Below are 19,392 nucleotides of genomic sequence, written 5' to 3'. Positions count from 1 at the left end.
TGACCATGTGGTATATTACTTTTATTTCAGGGCAGATCTCACTTTGCATTCTTGTGAGTAAGCATTAGGTAGTCAGAACTTCCAGGTGTTGTTCTAAGTACGCAGATTAATTTACAGTCAACAGTGTAGGTTATCTGAGACAGATATTTTTTTAACGCGTTGAGTAGCATTTTATTGTGTAAATATTTCGAATCAGATATTGCATTTCATGCTACGTAATTTTCGATGCTTCAACACTGAGTGTCAGTTTTCACTGAGGACGTATTTAGCTTCTTTTGGTATTTAATTAGATTCATTTTCGTTATTTCAAATTTAGTATTTCATTAAGATTAAGTTTTGTTTCACGACACTGTTCACTTGCGCAACACTGGGGCCAACCAGTACTCCGATTTGCTCAGCAGTTTAATAAGCACATGTTACACGAGGAGAAAGTTTTTGAAAAAAGAATGTTCAGTATTTCACATACAGGTACATTACATAGAAAGCTTATATCCTTAATACAGACTCCTAACTCATTAGCAAACAAGTTTAATTCCAGCAATATGGGAAATACTGAACTTCATAAGCCGCAACACCACACACTGGTGGATCTACTCGTAAGACATCCATGTATTACAGGGCAGTGAGGAGTGTTAAGAGCATTTTCCCTCGTTGCAGTGGCTACAAGAACGATTCTACAGTTGTCTTAACGATTCACCTACTGCAGCTTCTCGTCTGTTACGGTCAGTCACTCCTCTTACTGTGCCTCAACAATGAGGATACAGAATGAAGAGGAACAAAGCATAAATATTTTGGGGTGAACCGAATGGAAAGGAAAGTAGATGGGAAATAGAAAGGAAGCTAATAATGACTACTAGCCGCACAGGGCATTGCGGCAATGCAATGGCGAGAGTTGAAAATTTGTGGATGCTCCGCTTCTCTAGAATGTTTGCCTTAACTCACTTTTTTTCCATTTTGTTTGTCTTTGTTCTCGGAATTTGGTCTGGGTGGACGTCACATGACTCACCTCCAAGTTCTCTGTTGAATTCATCACTCGGCTTTTTTTATTACAGAGAGCAGCCAGCCCTCTCATCGAACACGCTGACCCACCATCCCAGTGTTCCCCTTGGCAATCTGGACACTCTTTCCGTCAGACCCATTCATAACTTTCCACTCACCACATCGCAACGACCCCCGCCCGTTAAACCCCTACTTGCAGATTTCTCATTTCCGTAGGATTTCGGGCGTTGGTTTTGCATCCACACTGTAACTTTTCGTGAAACAGCCGTTGTGCCAATAGAAATATAGACATGGGTGCTGTGTGTTCTACTGTATAAGTCCATTACACAAATTTTGTAAAATAATGAAATTGTGTGACATTCAGAAATAGTTCAATCAGCTTTTACTATTGTTAAAAGTATACACAAAATCCTGATTGTTTCTGTGCCACAAGAAAAAAGAAAATATACTTACGTATTCTAGTTCATTTTCCTTTGGCCTTAACACCCCTGGCGAAAAATATAACTACGTTTGAATGCAGCCGCAGTCATACACAGTGAGAAACATACGCGATTTTCTGCATAAGAGCGCAGTACACATGTTTCTACTGAACTGTAAGTACCTTTTAAAGCTCTTAACTATCTACTACGTCACATCTCTAGCGCTTTGGCTAATTCAGTTAATAATCAGTATAAGTCGCAAGCTAATATCTTGGCAACCTCATACGCTCTGCAAGAAATCGTCAATACTTGCCAATAGAAACAGCCATCTAAAAGATGCCTTCAACCTTATGATGATGCCTGACAGTCGAAAAGCATAGCGAGGTGAAGCAAAGGCGATGACTGATGCACCATTAACAGAACATAGTCTGCGATGGATGAAATTTTATTGCAGTCCAAATTATCAAAAGCCTTCTGCAGATCTGCCAACGGCCTTGCCGCAGTGGTGGCACATGTTCCCTTCAGATCACGGAAGTTAACCTCTGTCGGGATAGTCTAGTACTTGATGGGTGACCGTCCGTGTCTGTCGTGAGCTGTTGGCAAGCGGAGTGCAGTCGGCCCTTATGAGGCCAATTGAGGAGCTACTTGATTGAGAAGTGGCGGCTCCGGTTAAGAAACCTGACGACGGCCGGGAGGGCAGTGTCTGACCACATGGTCCCCAAAGTCGCATTCATGACGCCTATTGTCTCAGGTTGGTATGGCGGTCATTCAGTACCGTTGGCCCTTCCGGGGAGTATTTGGACAGGGTGTAGGGTCCATTTCTTAGTTGTTCCTACGTCTGCCTTCTGTTAACTGTAGCGCTAAAATTTTTCTCAAGTACTCCTGCTTCTCCAAAATGAAAACTGTTTCTCTTTTGAAACTTCCTGGCAGATTAAAACTGTGTGCCGGACCGAGACTCGAACTCGGGACCTTTGCCTTTCGCGGGTAAGTGCTCTACCAACTGAGCTACCCAATCACGACTCATGCCGCGTCCTCACAGCTTCACTTCTGCCAGTACCTCGTCTCCTAACTTCCAGACTTTACAGAAGCTTTCCTGCGAACCTTGCAGAACTAGCACTCCTGAAAGAAAGGATATTTCGAAGACATGGCTTAGACACAGGTTAGGGGATGTTTCCAGAATGAGATTTTCACTCTGCGGTGGAGTGTGGGCTGATATGAAACTTCCTGGCAGATTAAAACTATGTGAAGGTCCGAGACTCGAACTCGGAACCTTTGCCTTTCGCAGGTAAGTGCTCTACCAGCTGAGCTACCCAATCACGACTCACGCCCCGTCCTCACAGCTTCATTTCTGCCAGTACCTCGTCTCCTAACTTCCAATCTTTACAGAAGCTGTCCTGTGAACCTTGCAGAACTAGCACTCCTGAAAGAAAGGATATTGCGGAGACATGGCTTAGCCACAGCCTAGGGCACTCCGCTGCAGAGTGAAAATCTCATTCTGGAAACATCCCTAGGCTGTGGCTAAGCCATGTCTCCGCAATATCCTTTCTTTCAGGAGTGCTACTTCTGCAAGGTTCGCAGGAGAGCTTCTGTAAAGTTTGGAAGGTAGGAGACGAGGTACTGCAGAAGTACAGCTGTGAGGACGGTGCGTGAGTGGTGCTTGGGTAGCTCAGTTGATAGAGCACTTGCCCGCAAAAGGCAAAGGTCCAGAGTTCTAGTCTCGGTCCGTCACACAGTTTTAATCTGCCAGGATGTTTTATATCAGCGCACACTCTGCTGCAGAGTGAAAATCTCATTCTGTTTCTCTCTTAATCCAAATCAGTTTCCCTTCAATCTTCCTGCTGAGTTATCTCAAGACATATTTTTTCCATCCATTCTTCAGCTCTTCAAAATTAGCAGACAATTTGATGTTTAAGTGATACGTATTGTTGCTGCTACGTTCAATATTTTTTACATTTTCGTCATTTCTTTATAATTTCGGTATTTTCTGTCGTTCATGACTGCAACTTGTCTGCATTTTATAATGCTAATATTTTTTCTGGAGCATTGACTACGCCTGTTTTAAAACTATTCCGTCGGTTTTAAGCACCAATAGCTTCATGAAATGTGTATGTTTCTTTTGCCATGTGTACTTCCAAGGTAATCTGAGTTCTTAGTTTCTTCAGATTGAGTCAGTTGCAACATTTCGGGCTACTTTCTCTTCTTTAATCTTAGTTGCCATTTCATTAAAACTGAGCTCGCCAGATTAAATATTAGGTACTCCCTTCAAGGCCAAACAGGTCGCTTTGGGGTGCTGTAGATGGTGTAGAATTGTCCGGGTCATCTGACACTCCACTGCTGAAGTATACCCAGCACCGGCAAAACATTGCACTTGGCTGTTAGCATTACATCAAGTTAGCTTGGCTACACTGCAACAGTAGCTTCTACACGATACGGGTTTTCTGTTCTATCTCGTAAATGTAAGCTACTAAGCAATAACAGTAAAAATAAGAATACGTTTTGACTTGCTACCTCAATGGTAGCTAATAAATAACTACATAACAATGTACGAGGCGTGTTTCTTTTTAAGTAAGGTCCGTTCGAACATGAGTACACAACGAAATTTTATTTCAAAAAAGGAAATTTATTATCAGAAAGTACTTACTTCACTCTATTTTTCGACATAGTTGCCAAGTTTGTTCAAACATGTTCAAACACGTATCATACCTCACAACCAATTTTAAAATACCCTCTTCATAAAACCTTGCCTCCTGCTCTGATAACCAAGGGTTCACTGCCATTCTCACGTCGTCGTCATCATTGTAACGGGTGCCACTGTGGTGTTGTTTGATGTGGAGGAACAGATGATAATCGCTCGGCGCAGGATCAAGACCGTAGGGTGGGTGGTCTAAATTTCCAAGCCAAAACTGTCCAATAAATCGCGGGTCTGACCTGCAGTGTGAGGTCTTTCATTGTCATTGAGAAGGTCAATTCCCTTAGTAAGTATGCCGCGTCTTTTGTTTTTAATCACTCTGCGTAGCTTTCTCAAGGTTTGACAGTATGCTTCTGCATTGATAGTGATTCCTCGTTGCATGAAGTCGACCAACGAAACACCATGCCTATCCGAAAGCACCGACGCCACGATTTTACAATGGGATAGTCTGTTTGGCCTTCAGCTTTAAAGGGAGCGTATGTGTCTCCATTCCATGCTCTGTTGCTTCTATTCTGGCGTGGTATGGGAAACCCATGTTTTGTCTCCAGTTCCGATCTGACTCAAGAAGCTGTCACCATCTTCGTGATAACGAGTCAAGAACTTTATCGCACACTCAAATCTTTGGTTTTTGTGGTCCTATGTTAGGTGTTTCGGGGCCCAACGGGAACACAGTTTCCTAAACTTTAGGTGTTCAGAAACAATGTTGTAAAGGACTATTCTCGACACGCAAGGAAATTCGTTTGTAGAGCTTGTGAAGCGCCTGTTCTCACGAATCCTCGCTTCACCTGAAGCCACTAATTCGTCTGTAATCAAAGAAGGGCGACCGGAGCGGTCCTCATCATGGACGTTGTCATGGCCATCTTTGAACCCTCGTACCCACTTACTCACTTTGCTTTCAATCTTAGCAGCATCACCGTACACTTTGCAAACCTGTCGATGAATTTCTGCAGCAGATAGGTTCCTTGCTGACAAAAACCGTATCACTGAGCGAACCTCACACGCGGCGGCCGTGTTGATAGTCTTAAACATTTTGAAAGCACAGAACAGAACCGTACAGGTTAGCTACAGAGCTGAAGCTGAGTACAATTGTTCCTGAGGCATGCCGGTACACGACGCACGCGCTCGTTGCGGTATGCGCGCGAACTACTAGTGTCTGCAACAGAACGGACCTTACTTTAAAAAACACACCTCGTATATGGCCCTCTGTAAAATTTTAATGTATATATAATCATAATGAAGGACGCACTTTCGATAATGGACAAAGAAATACAGAAAATAAGCATTTGATGGTCACCAATATCTTGAAAACAATGCGGAAAAGAGTTTACAAAACAAGTAATTACCGAGATTGTAAACTCTCGCTGTACGTCTTATAATGACAATGATGCAATAAATAACAGATATTTGTTGCTCTCCACTCACCATTTTATTGAGACTATGGCGCAGTTCCATGTAGTTCCCCATCGTCACTGTAGTCGGAATTTACCGCCAAATCCGTCTTCACGGTCGTCACCACAAATACATATCGAATGAATGTCCTTGCCCACAAATTTTTTCATGAAGAATATCCTTTGAGCTTTTCAATATGCACCGTTTGTAACAGGACTTGGCGTTCGTCTAGCGCTTTCTAACGGAAATCCGTACTTTTCAGCACAGTTTTAGTGACGTTTCCCCACCCCTGGAAAGTCCAGTTTCTTTTAATGACACTAGTAACTTTGCTACTGTATGATGCTCGTTCCTGCTACAGTAAGCATAAATACGCCTGCGAGTTGCACCAGTCTGAAAGACGGTGACAGGCCTGAGGCTGCTTTTTCTTCTTAGCTGATCCAGACGGCTCCGAATCGTTAAGGCACATGTCTGCATCTCTCAGCTTCTGCACAGGAACTGATGGTTGTCCATGAATGCTTAAGTATTCTTTCTCTTGCACGCAAAACTCACGAGTGCTCTGTAGTAACTTCAGTGTCTCGCTTCCCAGTGGCACGCCTTGACGCAAAGGATTGTCATTAGGCGAACGAAGTTTTTTCGAATATCAGAATTTTCTAAACCACATTGGAGCAAAGCACAGTCCAACGCAAGCACTCTGTAGAAACGATAAGAAATGTACGTCGTTTACGTTCACACCGAACAAAGCCGGCAAATTGGGGGTATGACGTCACGACCGGCACCGGATTGGTTCAGGTCCCAAGCCTAGTGCCTCGCGTTTCTCGTTCTACACTTGTTAACCTGTTAAGCTGCCAATCTGAAACGCATACGTCAAGTGCAAAGTTTCAGCGGCTTTGGTATAGGTTATGTCACTGTAGTGGTGCGTACATTCCAGCCGGTTGTATGGAAGCAACGCAATAAGATCGGTCGACATGGAGAAGTGACAAAATGGTGCAAAGGACCTCTCGCTGGACATGCCCATGACCACACCTTGAATGAAGTTGTCCAATTTGTTGTGTAGTGTCGTCTGAAGAGTGAGGTTCCGCGGTAAAGTTGGTATACCACGACGGAACCCTGAACTAAAGATGGTGGCTGCCACCCGTAGCCACGTATGAGACATGTTGACGAGGACATGCCCTCAAAAGGTTCCTACGCCGTTGCTGTTGGAACTCTACTTACGTCATAGCGCATCACCGCTCCCTCCATTCTTTGACAGCCCACTCTGATAGCCCATTCTGATAGCAACCTCATCGCAGTTCAGATGCAGGAGCGAGCTTGTGTAACTAACTACTCAGATCAGTGTACCAAAGTTCGTAGTTAAAGTTAACTGATATTTGACTGTAAGTCTGTACAAGACTAAAAGTAATTGCTACAGTGCAGCATTATTATTGAAGTAAGGAACAGATTATCAGGGTGTTTAGCAATTGTATCAAATGTGTATCATCCTCCATATTGACATGGATGTCTAGCAACATGAACTATTCTGTATTAACCCACGCAATATTTTGAAAATATTGTAATCCAGTCAGTTACTTTTAAAATTTTGGAAAAAAAATATTTAATGTTTTTAATGAATTCTTTAACCAGATTCTGTAAATGTTTAAAATTTTCAGTTAAACTGAACCCAAAAGTTTAACACTAAAGTAGCAGATGTTACTTCCCACAATGAATGTTATTCAATACTTTCAAGTAAAAGTCAACAAAATGAACGAAATTTCCCTCTTCAAAATTTTTTTTGCCGTAGTCATAAAATACCTTCAGCTTGGTAATACACGTTATTAAAAATTCATTGATATTGCTAAGAGCTTGGAAAAAGATGTTTTCTGGTTCTAGACTCTATTTACACACCAGCACTTCTTTAAAATGCATGTTGCTAATATAAGTCAGCAACAAGTAACGATTTTTTATTTTTTTTTTAGGATGGGCGTAAATTAGCTCCCTTGCAATGCACATTATGGAAAATATGTTTGTACTCCTAGGGTTCAAGTATTTTACTGAAACTGATCTAACATTTATTGTAAGTTGTAGCATCTACTCGACCTCCTCCAGAGATCAAATATTTAGAACTGTGGTCTGTGCTTGTTATGATATACAAAATGGTGGTATATCAACGTGGCCTTTCCAGCATGTCTACAAGCAATGATGCACTACTCACAGCCATGTAAAATTGAGTAAAAGTATTGGTCGTAAAAAGGTGGTACCGGGTAACAAGATCACCTTTTACTCTATTGTTAGTTTCTCTATTCATTATTATGCCTAATCTTGTTCTACTTTTAATGCATCCATTATAAATAATACTATGATCCTCACTCAATATATATTAAACTTTTGGTCATTGCATTTTACTTTTACCTAAAATATTTGGGAACATCATTTTAGTTTATACCTTTTGATTTTCTAATTTCATGCAGTGCCTTAGCTCCTATCATTCAATAAAAAGCATCCTCGTTTTGTCTAGTAGCTTCTCCCGAGTAGTCTCAGCTCAAATATCAGAATGGGAGACTACAGAAATCTTTTAACAAGGTGGAAGCCATCATGAAATTTCCAGTGGAGGTTTGCTTGTACTGGGGAAAGTTAAGTGATGGTTTCACGTTTTTACAATGCAATCCTGTAACCATTTAAGTCAACCCGACCACAACTGCAGGAGGCATTATAGCTGACGTAGCAATATCCTTGGTTTCCGTCAACTACGACTGCCAAAGACAAAGCAACAATTGTCCCAGTGGAAGAGGCCGGGCACTCCAACAACCAAAATGCCAGACGGGTGCAGGGCAAAGTGAAGCGCATGATCATCATTTTCATGGTACCAAGGGAACTGTGCACAAAGAATTCGTCCCACCCAACCAAACAGTGAATTCTGCGCACTGCTAAGACGTTTTGCGACGGCTCCGTGAAAACGTGGGGCAACAATGGCCTGAATTTTGGCGTCAAGGAATCTGGCTGCTGCATCACGACAATGCGCCCTGTCATACGTCCTTGCTCACCAGGTCCTTTTTGGCAAAAAAACAAGATGGCGGTTGTACCCCACCCACTGTACTTGGCAGATTTGGCACCTTGCGACGTCGCGCTATTCCCAATATAGAAACTCAAGTTGAAAGGCCGTCGATTCGACACTTTAGAGAGGATTCAAGAAGCATTGCTGGCGGTGAGAAACACCCTCAAACAACAGGACTTTCAGAAAATGTTTGACCAATGGCAGAAGCGCTGGGACCAATGTGTACGTGTGGTTGGGAACTACTTCGAGGGTGATGGTGATCACTAGTCCAAAGGTACGATTTTCAACAGACGGCAGCACCAGTCCCAAAAATTTTGAATAGCACCTGATATGCCTTCGGCTTTCCAACACTTGAAGACCCTAACCTCCACCATGTCACATGTATTGCACATGATCTACAACACAATTGGGAAAATATCAGGGAAAATTACCGCAGGGTAAATGACTTCATTACTGATCTGAAGAAGATTCTGGTAAACGCTCCCAACTGTCAAGTTTTACGTCAATTATTAACAGGACTCCATCTTTCACAGTTCCCTGACATTACAAGTCGGGTACTTGAATAAGAGGCGCAGTTTTCTTGTGCGAAAACTTTGACAAAATCAGACACTTTATATGTGTCCTAGACTCAGTGGAGGCGGCAGCCATCAAGCAGGCCCAATAATTAGTGAACTCCTTTTGGTATGAAAGGATCAGTCGCCAGGTCATTCTGAGTTGGACTCTGACATTGCCCAGGGTATGCACTATTGCAATTCATATCTCTGTAATTATCATCAAACGTTGCAATATTCGGTGAGGCTCCTTTCACGTACACAACAATATGCAAGACCAGTATGTAGACCTGGGGTTTCTCTGTGGACTCACTTCTTTGCTAGTGGGGTGTTGAGCAGACTAACAGCCATTTCCTTCAGTGTTCCTCATCACCAACCACCTGCACCATGCAAGGCCTTATGAGAGCTACACCAAATGCAGTTGAAGTGTCCAAATTTCAGTCGTCTTCTTTTGTGTAAAATTAAGCCCGAGATTTGGAACTTTTAGCAGCTTATGGCTGCAAATATTTGCCTGATATGATTGAAAGTTTGTGCGAAGAAAGAATGGAGGAGGCGCAACAGTGGAAGAAGTTGACGAGTATTATGGAATTCTTTGTTCGATACATTGAAGACAAATTCGAATTAAATTTGAACCTTTTGAAACCTTTGCAACTTTGAACTTCCCTTACAGTTGCTGAAAAAGACATGCTCCATGGTTTTTGTGAATTTAGAGCTAAGTATCTCTTTAGTAGAAGGAGCTATTTAATTCGAAGGTGGCTGCGCTTGGTAGCCTCGCAGTCTGGGGTGTCTTGTCATGGTCCGCGCGGCTCCTCCCGTCGGGGGTTCGAGTCCTTCCTCGGGCATGGTTGTGTGTGCTGTCCTTAGCGTAAGTCAGAGTAAGTTAGATTAAGTAGTGTGTAAGCTTTGGGACCGACGACCTCAGCAGTTTGGTCCCATAAGATCTTACCACAAATTTCAAATCTTCCACTTCAAAGTGACGCTTACATAGCGTGTAATCCAGTATAACAGAACTCTGTAAATGAGACAAATGAAGATAGTGTAGATGATTTATATCAAAATTAAGTAATTTTGATCAGAACATTTTTTGCATCTTTTCATATATTTTGATAACCTTCTCCCTCTTTTCTGACCGTAATTTGCACCTTAAAATCCTTTCACTACACCATGGAATTCAGTGCAAGCTCTCCAACGAGCTCCCATGATGGCCACAAGGTACGTAAGGAATTCTTGTGGTGAGCATCCTATTTCTACACCAGCGGAATTGATAACTGCTAAATGCTCGTCGATGCATGTGAGCGTTCTGCAGTACGTCTCTCCAACGCATTCCAAACGTGCTCGATCGGATATCAGATGGGGGATCGGGCAGGCTGGTCCATTCACCGAATATCCTCTCGTTCAGAGAGCTCCTCCACCTGCGCTGTTCGACGTGGGTGCGCGTTAACATCAGTAAAAATAAAGTCAGAACCGACTGAGAAAAAGCACAAGCGGAAGGAGTACAATGTCACAATAATGTTGACAGGTGACTGTACAGTGATTTGGACAGTATGCCCATGTAATATTACACCTCCTGACACCATAATATCTGGGCCACCAAAACGATAATGTTCGACAATGCAGGGCGCACTCTCATATGGCGAAAGGTGGAAACACTTTATACACCCATGAACATTGTGGAACATGTTCGTTTTGGTGGTCCGTGTGCTATGTTCTGAGGAGGCATAATGTAGTACAGTGTCCTGAACTCCGAATCTTTGGACACGGTACACTCACAGGACACTGTTATTGTGACACTGTACACCATGTGTATCTTTTGAGAGTGCAATCGCCCCTTCATTTGTATGGATGACAATGCCCTCCCTCACCAAAAAGCGCAGGTGGGGCAGCTCTCGGAACAAGAGGATATTCGGTGGATGGACTGGCCTGCTCACTCACCCTACTTAAGGCCATCGATTACGTGTGGCATTCGTTGGGGAGGCGTATTGTAGCACGCCTATATCCACCAACGATCATCCAGCAATTGTCAGCTGCGCTGGTGGAGGAATGGAACGCCCTCCCACAAGAACTCCTTACTCACATTATGTCCATCACGTGAACAAGTTGCAGAGTATGCGTTGCCCTCTATGGTGATCACATACCCTATTAAGAAACATGTCCCAGCTTCTGTAATGTCCAGGAGACCATCATAAATCGTGGTGACTTCAGCATAGTTATTGCCTTGAAGTAAAAGGTCGCTTTTTTTTCTTTATTGTGATTTTATTCCCCTGCCCGATATGGGCAGGGGAGGGCTGGCAGCAGCACAATCCACCGCTCTTCAGCCCAGTGACATGACAGTGAATAAAAGGAGAAAACTATACACAAAAAGGCGATAAAAAGGGGGACATGACAACAGAATAAGTGGAGACAGTGGGGGTTAAAATATAAACTGACACAGAGACGTTTATGGTGGGACAGTTAAAAAAGTCGACACAAAGTTAAAAAACTGTTGGCGATCCGTGGAGCACATAAAATCCACTGAAGTCACACGCATTGAAAGTGGGCACAGTAATAAAATACACACTTGTGAAACCACTGTAAGAAATGAAGCACACACGACGAAGAATAAAAACTGCCGGGAGGGACCTGTCGAAGGAGAGGCTTGAAAGAAGGGAAAAAGAGGGGTGAGCAAGGTGCAGCGGGGTGGGTGCGAGATGAAAAGAATAGGAGAATCAGGGGGCGCACCAAGAGACAGGAGATGTGCGGGGCGGGAGATGGACATGGAAGGACAAGGCAGGAGGGAGTGCAGAGACACAGAAGGGGGGCGCGAGAAGGTAGGGATGTAGGAGAGAGGAAAACAGCTCAGGGGAAGGGAAGGGGAAGGGAGAGGGAGCCCTGAGGAGGAGAGGGGGGGGGGGAAGATGGGGTTAGAGTTGGTAGGAGGTTTTTGTTTGTGATGTGTATTTCTTTAAGTTACTGTAGAATTTCTTACTATGTATGGTCCAATATTGATCGAGCTATGTTACCTAGCAGAGACACACTGTGGGAAGGATGGTTTTATCCATACGTTTTGTACACAAGTGTACGCAACATGCAACCTCATGTCTAACAACAAAAACTGAAGAAAATTTCGAAACTGCTTGTGGCGGCCTCTAGTGGACATTTTTTCACGTGATCTAAAATTAGTCACTAGACTGAAGAGCGTACCAAAGAACATCGTGTATTCCTAGGTACACAATTCTCGAGATACATCAGTCTCTCCTACAGTTATACATTTTCAGCCCACATCAACTCATTTAGAAAACACATTGTTTTTAGTGTCAATATTCTTAATACTGCTATTACTAATACCTTTATTAACGTCATTACTGACAGTCTTACGAGACTGCTTGTGTTGTGAATATCTTGGGCCTTAGTTAATTAAGTAGGGAGGTGAGTCTGAGGGGATCGAATTGACATATAAGATAATCAAATTTTGGCCAGGTACACACAGTAGACAGAACAATTTTTTTTAAAGAGGTACCGACATTCTTAAAGGCAACTTCACCTCAGAAAAACAATGTGGAGACGACTACAAACACGAAAACATGCATTTCAGAGTTTACGGTATTCGTAAATTGATGGCGAATACGCGCCATTTTTCATATTTTAGCTTAAGTGACAATGTGGTGACAGGTACGAAATCCGGCTACAAAAATAAAATAGCCTAAAACTACGATGGAAGTAGGCGCATTAATAACTAACGATCGTACTTTAATCTGAGTGTTACATTCACGATTTGTGTTCACCGGGACTTCATGGTACATTTCATGTACGACAGACAGAAGCATAAACTATCTTGTGTCCCAAATTTTGCCGGGCATAACTGATGCATAAAGGTACGTAAAATCTTACATTAACAGATACGAGCTGAGACAGGAAGTGAGTACCTGGTGAGCGTGAGGCAGGGTTCCCCGCGGATGGCGTGTCGTTTTATGGCGACAGGCTCCACGGTTTGCTGTGGGGGCGACTCCTGCTGTGGAGGTGGCGGGGGCGCCGGCGGTGGCTGTGACTGCGGCTGCGACTCCGGCTGTGGCGCCTCCTGCTGCTCCATTTTGGCTTTGGCGGCCTCGACCTCTTCCTTGTGGGCCTGTAGCAAACGGCAGGCGGGCCACTAAGTTTGCTTTCGCTAACAAAGCATTTTTCTGAAAATTTATAAGCTTACTAGACTAAACACTAATCACACCCTTAAATGAGCATGCTGGTTGCTTTGGAGCACTGTCGGGTGTGTAGAATAATTGGCTATTTTCCAACGATGTAAGGCGACCAGTACAACGAAGGTCGGATGAGACCTTTAAACCCCAGTGTGTGGCGGGTGTAGTTCATGCCGGAGGAGTTCCTTGATACTTTTGGGGTGTTTTTCTTATCACAACATGGACTCACTGGGGAAGAGATGGTTCAAATCCGCGTTAGACCATTCTGATTTAAGTTTTCCGTGATCTTTCCAAATCATTCGAGGCCAATGCAGGAATGGTTCGTTTGAAAGGACACCTCTGTTTTCCCTCACCATCCTAGATAAAATCCGAGCTTGTGCTGCGTCTCTAATGACCTGGATGTTGACGGATCTTCGACGCCATTAGATCTTAATCGACGCCATTAGACCTTTTCCTTCATGGATCCAATCATTCAGGTTATCATGGTCATGAACCTAGAAGTTTATTACAACTTTTACAATATTCTAGATAGTCACTCTCTCTTCTATAGGGGCGATTAAAGTTTTCGTTCGGGAACCGTAAAATGCAAAATCGGTATACCAATTAGAAAAAATCGCATTGAACGTTGAGGCAATCATTCCACCTGCGCACTAGGTTGAAGATACAAGGTTGGTAAGACAACTTGCCCTGCAAGAAGAAGTCTGTAACTGCCTGTTGCACATCCTCATTCCACAGGAATCGTCGACTCTTCACGACCCTTTTTATGGGACGGAAGGCGTGATAATCGCATGAGGAGAGATCAGAGCTCTAGGGCGGGTGATCGAGTGTCTCCCATTTGAGTTGGTGTAATTTCTGCGTCACGACATTAGCGATATGGGGACATGTTTTATGATGAAATAGCAGCACCCCTGCGCGCACCACTCGACAACGGTGATTTTCGACAGATGTGCTGCTCCACACATATTCTTCATTCTTCGATGGATGTGTTTGTCCTCTGACAGCGAAGAAAAGAGTAACAGCACGTTGGTCCTGTTTGGACGGATTTGGTAAAAACCTCGCCATAGTTCGCGTTACGTCATTTACCGCACGCACGTCAGAAAGACACGAATACAACGAAATCCCTTGCCTACACGTCCATGCTTCTATACCCGCATCACAGTCGCGCTACTTGCGTATTCGCTACAGCAACGCAGTCAATCGGATAAATGGCTGTTGAAGGAAACGACGTTTGAAAAGTAAGTGTGCAACTACACCATCGATGATGTAACTGCAGTACTGACTGGAATATGAGCAGCTGTTTGGAATGCCTAAAAACTTAGACAAAACAAAAGACAGAAAATGAGAACTGAACCGACTACTCGATGACGAACGTGCTGTTGTCAGTAAGAGGATGACCGTAGCCAAAGCTGTTTTGTTTTAGTTACACTGGACAGCCAAGACAGTACAGACAATCACTGAAGCAATCAACATTACTAAAAGGCTAACTCGTGACAGAGCCCCAGTTCCAGGTTGCCTGTATAACGGCTTTTAATGTACATAAATTTAATGTGCAGTATTTCAAACTCTTATTGATCGAATTTAAAAAATACTGTAATAATTTACTCATTAAGAGCTACAATCTTATGTTAAAGGTTTAGTAAGATAAGTCGATTGTTACAGAAAGAAACTGTGTACACAGGGTGACTGCAATTAAAGTTTCAGTTACAAAACGCTGTAAAAAAAAAAATAGCTGATGCTCAAGATAACGTCAAATTTGGACGTAATATTATCGAAGAAGGGGGAAACGTTATGGAAGTAAAAAAACTGTAACGAAGATGTCCCTGTAGCGTCATAACGTAAATGGTTTCGGCTACAATTGACAGATGAATCGCAATACGACAGCAACGCTCTGAGTAGCAAGTTGTACTGTACACTGTGCATGACCGCCCAAGTTCGGCAGTCTACAGTGGTGTCAGTCATAGTTAGGTAAGTCCAACCACCGCAGCAAGGTCGTACCGCAATGGACGGGAGAAATCTGTTTTTAATTGACCTAAGGCCAAAAACTGCAAAATACGCAACAACTAAATCGGAAGTGAAACTGTCGCAAGATATGTTCAGTATGCTGTCCACCGCTTCATATCACAAGGTGAAATCGAGAGATTTGTTCCACAACAGATGGGAGTGTCAGGGGTATCGTTCAGAATGCGTGCCTCCAATTCCGCAAAGTTTGTAAACGTCACAAAAATTATGACGGTTGATAATGTTTCTACAGCGGCTGCTTCACTGACTGTGCAAAGTGGTCAAACCAAAACATCCATGCTGTTGAAGGGTTGGAATGACGTCGTTGGTGTGCAAATGACTCTCAAAGTGTTTACCAGAGACGGCACAGGTAGCAGGACCCACACGACCCATTTCCTCTAAAAAATACGGGTTCTGTCAACCTGCACTGCACTGTTATCTTTGCAGAATAAAGCGGTACCTATTGATAAGCGAGCGGATTTTCCGTCGCCCGCATTCCGCAGTTCTGCATACTGACAAAGAGGGTTCCATGACCATTCATTGCCCACTTTCATGCGAGCAAGAAATTCTAGAGAAAACGTTTGTCGTAATGGCGGTTCAGCATGAAGAAACTCCTGAACACGGATAGCAATGCAGGATGTTTCGTAGAATTCTGAACATCGTGCTGATAGGCATGTCCAAACGTCGGGCAGTTACCCAAGCACTGCACGTTTGCACACCACTGCTCGACCTCTCCTGCAGTGCTGTGGTCACATCTTCTACCAACATCGGATCATTTGTTTTGCACGCTCTGCTACAGGGCACGTCAAAAGAATCTGTCGTTTCGAATTTCGTAATCACTTTCTGTGCGTGGTATCAACGTTCGATACCACACTTGTTAGGGGTTGCAGTTACCGACCGCGGTCCGTACTAGTATAGCTGGACCAGCGAGTCGAGCCTGGCGCTGCTAGTGCCGCTCCGCGGCTTGCAGAAAGTCTCTACCTTGCGCTGAGCGACTCTAGCTCGAGACGTCAAGTTGGAGTGTAGTATAGCCTTCAGCTGATAGGAAGCAACCTCTAACAAGGCGATTAGTTAAAGTATGGCCTATGTGATGCCTCTATAGCTCTCTGTTTGTAATTATATTCATCCTGACTATGAAGACTACTGTACCACCATTTAAGTACAATATATGATTTTTTACCAACGACTTCTAATTATTTTAGTCGTTGCAGCCCAGACCATCCCGCGATCTGATTCTTCCTTTGAAGAAGGACAGCGTCGATTTCTTTCCCTAAACGTTCCCAGACGTACATATTCTCCTTTACAATAATCCCATATTCGACACGAAGTTAAATCGTGATCCTTCTCCTCTAAGTATGGCCGAGTTCGTGAGATATACCTGAAAATCTCAGGTGGTAAGAGTATTTCCCGTAAAAGATGGAGATTCGGTTTGATTTGCAGTCCAGTATACACTTTTCAGACTCAGGTCCTGTTTTGAAAATAAGCAACCGTAATGTATAAACCATTTTTAAAACCTCTATGTTCTATGTAAAGGTAACCAGCCAAGTTCTGCCAGGATGATTATACATATCTATCAGCAATGACAGTATACGGATGATCTTTTTTGTAGCTACAATTTATTTTTACACGTCAAGAGAAGCTTACCAAAGAGTGAAAGAATACAAGGGTGCAGCATATATTTAGAGAATAAACCAACAGTCATTCACTACATTTAACTGTAGTGCGTGATTCGTCTTTATAGCCGAGGACGTTAACGAACACCAGTAAGCTGGTGCTGGACCCAGCCAGAATTAATTCGTAACAATCTTGGTGGACAACAAGTGGAGGATATCCGGTGACATTATTTTCCTTGCTACCAAACTGCTACAATATCTTGGAGTAAATTTGAAACCTCTCCCCAACAATCACAGAGAACATGTCATACCGGTGACGGTGACCATAAGCCTGATGATAGACGAGTATGATTTTTGCGTAACTGGTTTTACCACTGCCGTTCTCTCTCTACTGTCCACAACACTACCACGACATTAGATTCTACACGAAATAGTTGCACTTAATGTACAATGCTCACACTTTGCAAAAAAAAAAAAAAAAAAAAAAAAAAAAAAAAAAAAAAAAAAAAAAGTTTGTCCAGTGACTGCAAAACAATAAAATATTTGATCTTTTAACAGCCAATCCCAGTCAGCAACGTCACAGGGCATTAACATTTTTATTTACAAATCCACAAATAAGTCAAAATTACGAGGAGCGTTCAGTAAGTAATACAATACTCCTTTTTTCTCGGGCAATTTCGATTGAAAAAAATTCAGAATTTGTTGTGGGGCATCATAGAACATTCGAGCTTCATCTCCTGTAGTTTCATGAAGTTCGGTTAGGTGGCGGCGCTATACATAGCCTTCAAAATGACATTTTTAACGGAGGTGTCTTCCTACGAGATAGCTTCACTGAGGTTTATTTATTTATTTATTTGTTTACTGTGGAAAAATAGTGCATCGTAATATTCATAGGCACTTGCAGAATGTCTACTGAGACCCGGCAGTGAACAAAAGCACAATGAGTCGTTGGGCGAGGCGTTTGTCATCATCGCAACGATGTCGCGCCCACCTGTTCGATGTATCGCGTGCTGGCCGGCCGCACACAGCTGTGACTCCTGAAATGTTGGAACGTGCGGACACACTCATTCTAGTCGATCGATGGATCGCAGTCCGAACACCTCGCTTCTCAACTGGGTGTCCCTGTTGGTGGCACTGACACACTTCTCTGTCAGTTGAGATACTCAGAGGTGTGTGCCTGCTGGATTCTGCGCGGAGTTACTTGCAGGTTACAAGGCTGATCTGACAATTTTTTGTCAAACATCATCGCAGCAGATGAAACGTGCCTTGACCACTTCGAACTGTGCCCATCTGATTTGTTGCAAATGAGTTCACAGTTGCGACAAACTGTCGCCTTCGAGGCGTGATCCAGTATGACAGTCGCTTAGCGGTGTTTCATATACTTCCTACAACCCTGTCCCTCCTGTCGTAGAAGAGCGTGATCACCTCATCCATACTCTTCCTTCTCATTTCTAAGCATATACCAATGAGTAATGTATTATTCTGTCACATGTAGTGTGATGAGTTACGAATGAGCACTTGTTTCTGCTGTGCCTCCCTCGGCAGCAAGCAATTTCCGTGTCATCGCCAAGAGAACCAGTAAGGAGTTCTCGTCCAACGTCACCAACGACGCAGATGCCCTCAGCATCACGGAGAACTGACATTAAAGGACTCTGTGCCCCTGGATAGTAGTAAAAAATAACAGTTACTTAACTGTGATATATTGTGATACGCATGCTGCCCAAAAATCAGAATGTTAAAATACCAACACTTTATTTGGGTAAACAAGAACACCTATAGGACTGATAGCAGGCACTATAAGCGATGAACCGGATCTGTGTAAGATTCCACCATTAATCCGTGGTGACACTCCTGGATGATTACTCTGGGGTCTCCCATCCCCACCGCCTCCTCATCCATTCTTTCATTACTTTTATCTTTACTATTTTAAGACTTCATTGACATTATGCTGGACACTGATGTAGTTGGATTTAGCGAGCGAAGATATCATCGCCGTCTAGAAACACATCTTGTGCCTCGAACGATGAAGATCACAATCTGATACAGCTGAAACCAATCATAAAAAGAAGTGTCTAAATGATTATATCATTTTATACATGTATATATTTTTGTTTTCAAGGGACCATCACCGTGGTTATGGCTTGAAGTTATTGAAAGACAAGCATAACGTTATATGGGGATGCAACAATGAAAAAATAACAAAGGAAGAAAAATCTTAAATTTTGTCAGCCTTTCTTTTCTTTGTTTTATTGTATTATACAGACTTAGGCTACATCTGCTTCGTTACGTGATTTACGACTATTTATAGATCCGTAATACCTAAATAACTGTATGCCGTTCTGTTAACTGTATTGTTAACCAGTAAATAATTCAAAAATGGCTCTGAGCAGTATGGAACTTAACATCTATGGTCATCAGTCCCCTAGAACTTAGAACTACTTAAACCTAACTAACCTAAGGACATCACACAACACCCAGTCATCACGAGACAGAGAAAATCCCTGATCCCGCCGGGAATCGAACCCGGGAACCCGGGTGCG

General features: G+C 43.1%; 1 protein-coding gene across 1 annotated transcript in view; it reads right to left on the bottom strand.

Annotated features, from left to right (window-relative positions):
• The window catches only part of LOC126323769 (MAP7 domain-containing protein 1-like), a 58,618-nt gene that overhangs the window by 24,464 nt on the left and 14,762 nt on the right, over window positions 1-19,392 (bottom strand). Inside the window, exon 4 of the mRNA XM_049994771.1 lies at window positions 12,978-13,177. Within this exon, the coding sequence (XP_049850728.1) occupies window positions 12,978-13,177 (200 nt within the window). The remainder of the gene's footprint in view (window positions 1-12,977; window positions 13,178-19,392) is intronic.

The sequence above is a fragment of the Schistocerca gregaria genome, chromosome 2, assembly GCF_023897955.1.
Source record: "Schistocerca gregaria isolate iqSchGreg1 chromosome 2, iqSchGreg1.2, whole genome shotgun sequence".
Taxonomy (NCBI): domain Eukaryota; kingdom Metazoa; phylum Arthropoda; class Insecta; order Orthoptera; family Acrididae; genus Schistocerca; species Schistocerca gregaria.
Note: the sequence above shows the minus strand (reverse complement) of the source record. Positions and strands in the feature narration are given on the sequence as shown.